Source organism: Strongylocentrotus purpuratus, unplaced genomic scaffold, assembly GCF_000002235.5.
Source record: "Strongylocentrotus purpuratus isolate Spur 01 unplaced genomic scaffold, Spur_5.0 spur5_contig_862, whole genome shotgun sequence".
In the NCBI taxonomy this organism is placed as follows: Eukaryota; Metazoa; Echinodermata; class Echinoidea; order Camarodonta; family Strongylocentrotidae; genus Strongylocentrotus; species Strongylocentrotus purpuratus.
In genome coordinates this window covers 1,392,404-1,399,582 of record NW_022145571.1, presented here as the reverse complement: position 1 = coordinate 1,399,582, position 7,179 = coordinate 1,392,404, and the positions used below count along the sequence as shown (strand labels likewise).

The 7,179-nt window shown below is 37.1% G+C and overlaps 1 protein-coding gene across 1 annotated transcript in view; it reads left to right on the top strand.

Moving 5' to 3' along the window:
- Window positions 1-1,354: 1,354 nt before the first annotated feature.
- LOC115919177 (eIF-2-alpha kinase activator GCN1-like) overlaps window positions 1,355-7,179 on the top strand; it is a 47,446-nt gene continuing 41,621 nt past the window's right edge. The window contains exons 1-9 of the mRNA XM_030972294.1: window positions 1,355-1,472; window positions 1,574-1,676; window positions 2,631-2,826; window positions 3,572-3,680; window positions 4,395-4,493; window positions 5,147-5,350; window positions 6,039-6,147; window positions 6,515-6,589; window positions 7,047-7,175. Of these exons, the coding sequence (XP_030828154.1) occupies window positions 1,452-1,472; window positions 1,574-1,676; window positions 2,631-2,826; window positions 3,572-3,680; window positions 4,395-4,493; window positions 5,147-5,350; window positions 6,039-6,147; window positions 6,515-6,589; window positions 7,047-7,175 (1,045 nt within the window). The 5' untranslated portion in view covers window positions 1,355-1,451. The remainder of the gene's footprint in view (window positions 1,473-1,573; window positions 1,677-2,630; window positions 2,827-3,571; window positions 3,681-4,394; window positions 4,494-5,146; window positions 5,351-6,038; window positions 6,148-6,514; window positions 6,590-7,046; window positions 7,176-7,179) is intronic.

The window sequence follows — 7,179 nt, the reverse complement described above, 5'->3', positions numbered from 1 at the left end:
ATTTTATTTCAGGTGTGACATGAAATTGATGTGACATGGTGATTGTTATCTAAACTTTTTTCTTTTTTCTCTTTTTGGATTGGCTTTAAAGATAAAACACAGATAAAAGGTGTCTTTAAAATTCTAAAACACACACTTTTGCGAAGAGGGTGGGTGGCAGGCGCACCGGAAGCAGCTTGGGATGGGGGGGGGGGGGAGGGCAAACATTCCAGGGGGCTCACCTTTCAGGCGCAGTGACATAATAAGCAATAACGTATGGGGGGGGGGCAGAAGAAACAGATGAGGATATTTTGACACTGGCAGGTCACTAATTGGCGGGAGGGGTCCAGGGAGCTGAGCCCCATGAAGCTCAGGGGTTTTAGGCAATTAATTACGTTTTGAGATGAGCATCCAGTGGTCCTTCTTAAGACCCTTGGTGGGGTCTAGTGCATGGGTAGAGCCCTCGGAAGCTCAGTGTTTTTAGGTATTTAATTACGGTCAGATTTGCATCCAGGAGCCCTCCTTCGGGCCCTTGGTAGGGTCTGGTGAGCAGATCCCCCGGAAGCTCATTTAATGAGAAATTTAATTCCTGTTTACTCTCCTTTTCTTTGGAGTATAATTTGCATGTGATTTAAATCAGTTTTTTTCTTCTTTCTTTTTGGTTGAAAAATGTAAAACCATTTTTACTCCTTTACTGCTAATTTTTTCGGGGGGGGGGGGGGGGGGCGTTTGGGGGCGAAAATTAGTTCTGCCCCCCCCCCCCTCTCCCTGTTTGCTTCCGGGGGGGGGGTGTTTGAACACCCAAGACACCCCCTCGCTACCGTCCAATACCCCAGATAGACGCCAGCTAGGATTCACCCCAAACTTTGCCTCCCTAGGACCCAATTTAATTTTTTTGTTTTAATCGGCCTGACTTGAGATGGCTCATTCCCACAAAATAATGAAACTCCCTGTTTCCGCCCGAATGGAGTGAGGGAGATCGAGCGCTATATAAATCCAGAATATCCTCAGCTAGCTAAACCGAATCACAGGCCCAGTTCTTATATTTTCGACGATTCCCACCAGCCCCCCCCCCCCCCCCCTATCTTTAGCCAATGTCGTTTGGGATAAGTCGAATCGTCATGAATGGGCCCGTTTCCATTACCTCTGCCTTTCACCGGCATTTCTTTGGCCTGTTGAATGAAAAAATTGTACTGGCCACATAGTATAATTATTATTTATTTATAACTTTGTTTCCGTATCTTTCTATGTGCCCCACCCACATTCTCATGCAACTGGTATATTTCTTCACAACAAACACAATTCGAGAAATTGAGGTCGGTAATGATCGTTTCCCCACTCCCTTTCCGCTAGTTCAAAGTAAAACCGAGTAAAACGATTAGACTACTCTCAGGAATCCCTATTGAGTACCTGCATAAAGCACGTAGAGTATTAACATTGCCACAACCGTCGTAATCACATGTACAGCAATCATGGCGACGAACAGTGACGGGGTAAGTCACACGTGGATAAAGATTAATTCAGCATATTGTATATTCTTTTCAGTTTCTGGGATTTTGATTAATTTTATGTAATTTATCTCCCTCCTTATTAGGTAACAACCTTGCTGAAAGGGTTTGCGTCGAGGGTTGCCTGCACAAACACGAAAGAACGATGCCAAATTTTGTCGGAAGTTCGAGATTGTGTGTCTACGGGAGGTACGTGTTGAAGAATTCTCTTTGGTCCCATGCATTCATTTGTGCGTTGGTAGATCATAGCTGTGTAATTTCTTTCTTTTAATCATTTAAATTGTTGGTATAGACTGAAATCAATATGAAGTCTATTTCAATGACAGAGTGCTTAACATGGTCCACTTCCAGCAATGAATTGGAATGAACTGTTGGCATTGTGGAATGAAAAGGAAGATTTTTTTTTTTTGTAAATTAAAAATAAAATTTAAAAATAGATCTAGAGGGTCTAGAGTCTTTGTTGGTGTTTTTCAACTGATTTTGCATTGTAGAAAGGTTTGTTCACAATTCATTTAAAAGGGGGGGGGGCAGAGGAAACCAAGACATGAAATGAAGCTGATGACTGATGTAGATCTAGATCTGTAATATTTTTAGGAAACTTCTTTTTCTTTCTTTTTCTTTTTTGAGGGATGGGTGTCAGAATTTCAATTGACTTCAGGATAAAATAATTTAAGTTCAAGTAGAGTCTACAACCAATTGCAAAGAACATGTCATGATGAAATTTCAAACAAACAAATTTGAGGGATATTAAAGAGAGTGAGAGAAAGAAAGAGAGGGAGATTTTTACTGATTTTTCCATAGACCAGGCATAGTCTAGCTTTTAAAAAAATATAAAATGTGAATAATTACAGAACATATGCTTAATCGAAAACTGAACTTGATTATATTAGCAAGTTGATAACGGATGTAAAAAAGTGGGAAAGCAAAATTGGAAACGGGTACTTGTAGTTGTATGTGAAAGTTGTTGAAATTGCGTTCTTCCGTCCTGGAGAAAATTCAATAATATGAAAATGAAAATAATAAAACAAACAAAAAAACAGAAATGGTCTATTGGAGAGCATTTTAGAGTTGCAAAACTGCATTGTTAGCCCTAGTCTAAACATTTAGCCCCCCCCCCCCTTTTATTCTCCCCTTGTCATACAGCTGTTCCAGAGGCAGCTGTCAAGACGATATGTCGGATACTAGCTCAGACAATTCCAGTATTTGCAGATGGTGCGTCGAGAAAGGCAGTTCTAGGACTTATTGGTGTACTATGCGCTAAATATCGGGATGCCAGTGTAAAGGCTCTTTGTGATATCATCGGCTCATATGTAACAGAGACAAAGATTGTCCAAGGCTGGTAGGTGGTTCTATTCTTAAAGGACATGTCCACTCCAAAAAATAACTTACTTTCAATAGAAGCAGAAAAATCAGACAAACCAATCAAAAAAAGTTTGAGCAAAATAGGGTAACTAATAATACTTTTTCAAAAATTCATAACTTTCTTATTAGTTATCCGATTTTTCTCAAACTTTTTTTGATTGGTTTGTCTGATTTTTGTGCTCCTATTGAAAGTAAGTTATATTTGGAGTGGACTTGCCATTTAACTGCAGTCACATGGGTCATGTAACGGGCATAATTGGACAAAATTTCACAGAAATATATGTTTATACTCTGTGGCCCATAAAGTGTGAGTTATGTTTTTTGTGCCTATTTTCAAAGAAATGATTGTAACAATATGGTTTATCCTTGAAAGATAATGTTCATATAGATCTGCTGAGAACTTTGATTAATTAATTCTTAATGACTCTTAAGATTGATCAATACAATTTTGAAAAGATATAAACTTTATCAAAGATTTATGGCAACAGTGTACATTTCACGCAAGATATCTTAAATGTGGAATGCTAGTTTGATCCGTCATCCAGTACCTAGTGCTTAAACAAAAATACTTTATTCAACACCCTAAAGTAATTTTATAACAGTGTTAACAACTGATGCTTGTAAAAGAAAATATATTTTGTTTACCTGTGTTATATTACATTTAGGTCAGAAAGAATTATTCAATATTTTGTATAAGTTTTTTTGCTTTCTTGTGATTAAAGGAAAGGGACAGGAGGGTCCCCCTATGTGGTGCTACGTTGGACATGCATATTGTCCAGGCAAGCCTTCACATCCAGCCAACAACGATCTGGTAATGAGTGGAAAAAGTTGGTAAGTATAATATTCTGATATGATGAGGGATCTTCAGGAAGAGCCAACATTACTGTATTATTGTATTCATCAAAATTTAGTTACATTACTTTACTCTTATATAATTTGCCTTCATTTTTCTGTTATGGATGTTAATAATGTTTGATTATTATTAATCTTTTTCTTATTTTGATATATATTTTTAGTTCATGAATTAGTAATTTTGTTGTATTAATATTGTAAAGCGCATTGTTATTTTCTTCGAAGATGAAATGCGCTATATAAGTCTAGGTTATTATTATTATTATTACTTAATATGACATCAATATAACTGTACACATTTGGATTAATTACAATGGTAATAAGTAGAAATTCTCGCTGTAAAAATTTCATGTATTTTTTATTATATCTAACCAGAGGACTTTTAGTATTTTCTGAGTTAATTCGCTTACTGCTTTATATTTTGCTCTCTTATATAAAAACCTCTTGACCTTGTAAATCACAATTAATCATAAAAATCTTTTGTTTCAGTATTCTTGCTACTATTGATATTATCTTACACTTAATTGTATCCCTCTGTAACAGATCATTTATGTAAGGATACTATTGATTTATTGTAAAGGTACTAAATGAAAATAAATTTGCAATGAAAACAAGCGGTTGTTCATTACCTCTTTCGCATACAACACCCAAATCACATATATTTTGTTAAACCTTAATTCTAATCTCTTTTAGGTGGATGCACAAGCGACTCTTGTGTCGGCCATCTTGGCATGCTCAAGGAGGTCAATTCACACTGCTGGATACACCAAGCTGAAGGGCACATGGAAACAAGTAAGTCTCTCATCTCTAATTACATGTTTGTGGTATTAGAAGTTATGTCATTGATATGACATTACACACAAGTCATTTGGCCTTGAATAATGGAGTAGAATGTGAGATGAACATGGCAGCATTGCAATTGAACATGCCTGGGTGATTAAATGTAAGAAGGAATGGCATGCCCTTCAGTATGAAAAATACAGGTGTTTCTAGCCCACTTTTATACCTCACTAAATATTGGTGTTTACATTCCCATGCAAGGTAATATACATCCACTGTTAACAACTAAATTATTCATACCCCTTGTAAAATTGATTTATTTTGTGGTTTTGGGGGGTAACTCAAGAATGAAAGGTGGACTGGGTGAATTAGGGCCTTTGTTGAATATTTCTAGATTTACCTGTAAGTTTTGATATGTCACATTCTCAATAATAAGAATATAAATGGGGACAAATCAATTTTTCACATGGGTACTTGAAAAAATTACAAGACTTGGTAAGGGTATGGATAATTTTAATTCAACTTTAGAATATATTGATGAGGTCATATGATATCTTGGGTTCAACCTCCAGCCCCTCACCTTACAGGTGTAATAAGGTACAATATGACATTAACTGGAGTAGTACCATTGGAGTATCACCCTTTTTTCTCTCATCACATCACAGGTGGAAGGTCTGTGGGAGAGCTCATTGGACACGGCCAAGCAACTAGATGTATCAAGCCACGCCCTCTGTCTCATCGGATGGTTGCTACGGTATGCCACGGAGACAAAGAACACAGAGGCTGTAGCCAATCAGAAGAAAGCTCTCTTAGATGTTTACATCAAGACAGTCTTTGGTGGAAAGGTTAAACCCTTGGTCCATAGCCTGGTAAGAACAGTATACAAATATCTAGATTTTATAAGTGAGATGCAGCTGTTCTACTAAATGAGGTGTTAGCCGAGCTGAAGGGAATGCATGAACTTTCACCAATTGAAATATATCTTTCCATCTCACAAAGTCTCAAAAATCACAAAATCTCGCATAAGTGCAAGAAATTAATACATATTTGACCCACTTGACCAAGGTGAAGTACCTTGTAGGATTGTTCCTTGAAATGTACTGCGAGAACTAAAGTTGGGGCAAAAGTTTTCAAAGCATTTTGGAGTATTTCATCGGTATATGATATGTAATATTTAAGAACCTAACATTTTCATTGTAGATAGTATTCTAATGATGATAACATGAATGCAGACAATATGATGAAACATGCAATTATCTAAATTTGTTAAAGCCCCACTGTACTACTTGTAGCTACTTGCTCCCTCTACATAGAAAACTATCTCTAATTGGTAACCATTGGTCCCCCATGATCCTCTTTTTCTTATGTTAATTGAGAGCTGAGTTGATGAGATAGCCACCTGTCATTGACCACGCTGGGTGGTCTAATCCCCCCTGGCCAAACTAGTACAGATGGGCTTTTGATATACATTTATATTGTTTGGAAAGTGTGCACTGATTATGTGTGTAATAGTCAGCATGTTTATGCTCATTATGTTGGTGTCCTTCATGTTTCTAGGAGGTGAGTAAGTGGTTACTGCAGCACCTGACTCACCCTGAGTTTGAGAGTAGCATCCTACCTGCCATCCAGAAAGCTATGCTGAGATCCCCAGAAAATGTTGTTCAAGGTAAATATCTACAGATGAACCCTAGTAATTGCCTGTGCCCTCACAGTGACCACATGGTAGGAATACTCCACTGGGGGTGGAGATGGTGCACATTGTGCGTAAATGAATCTGATGACCGGGGTAATATCTGTTAAGCTCTTAGAGACGGTATTCCGTACAAAGTGCTATATAAATCCAGATTATTATTATTATTATTATTATGAATAACCTTCAGTTTTATCAGTTATTCTAGGTGTCATTGAGGGCAGATATTTGTTGCTCAGAGCTTTCCAGTTTCATTCAGAATGTCAAATCAGAAAATAATGACTTGCATTGGAGAAAGAGATCTACAACATTAATTTATCCTAAATTCATATATTCTTTTCAGCTGTGAGCTACACCATCGGTGGTGTATCTTTGGACCTGAGTCAGTATGCGACGGAACTGGGCAAGAATATTGCAAGTAAGTTTACAAGACCTAACTGTAAGAAAAGTGCTGAAGAATTTAAGAAACTTGAGACATAGAAGGATGTATGTGAAGCATACTGTTGGTGGATGTAAGGAGAATCATGGAGAAATTTATACCATTAAAGCTCAGAAAACGACCGAATATTAATGTGGAAGATATTGCTTTTGATTGCTTCATACTATTGTTTGATAACAACTTGTTAAGATAACATGTGCAACAAACTATAACAAAGTCTTATACTTGTACCTTTAGATCATTTTAAAATGTGATTCATTAAATTTACAATTAATTTAGGTTCTTAGAAATGTTACATAACTGAATTCAAATATGAAACCCTAGGTTTTTTTATATTTATGTGTGTGTGTGTGTGTCCTATAACATAATATTTCATCTTTTTTGTCAAATTCTTGAACCTTTCCTGCCTTCTTTCCCTGGTTAATTTTCTCTCCAGCTCAACTGCATGCTAAAGATGAGACTCTACGCCTGGAAGCCATCTCAGCAGCAGAGAACCTAGCATTGCAGTGCAGTGACCCAAGCGCCATTGAAAGCCTTTCTAAACACTTTTTTGCCGTATTAGGAGGTAG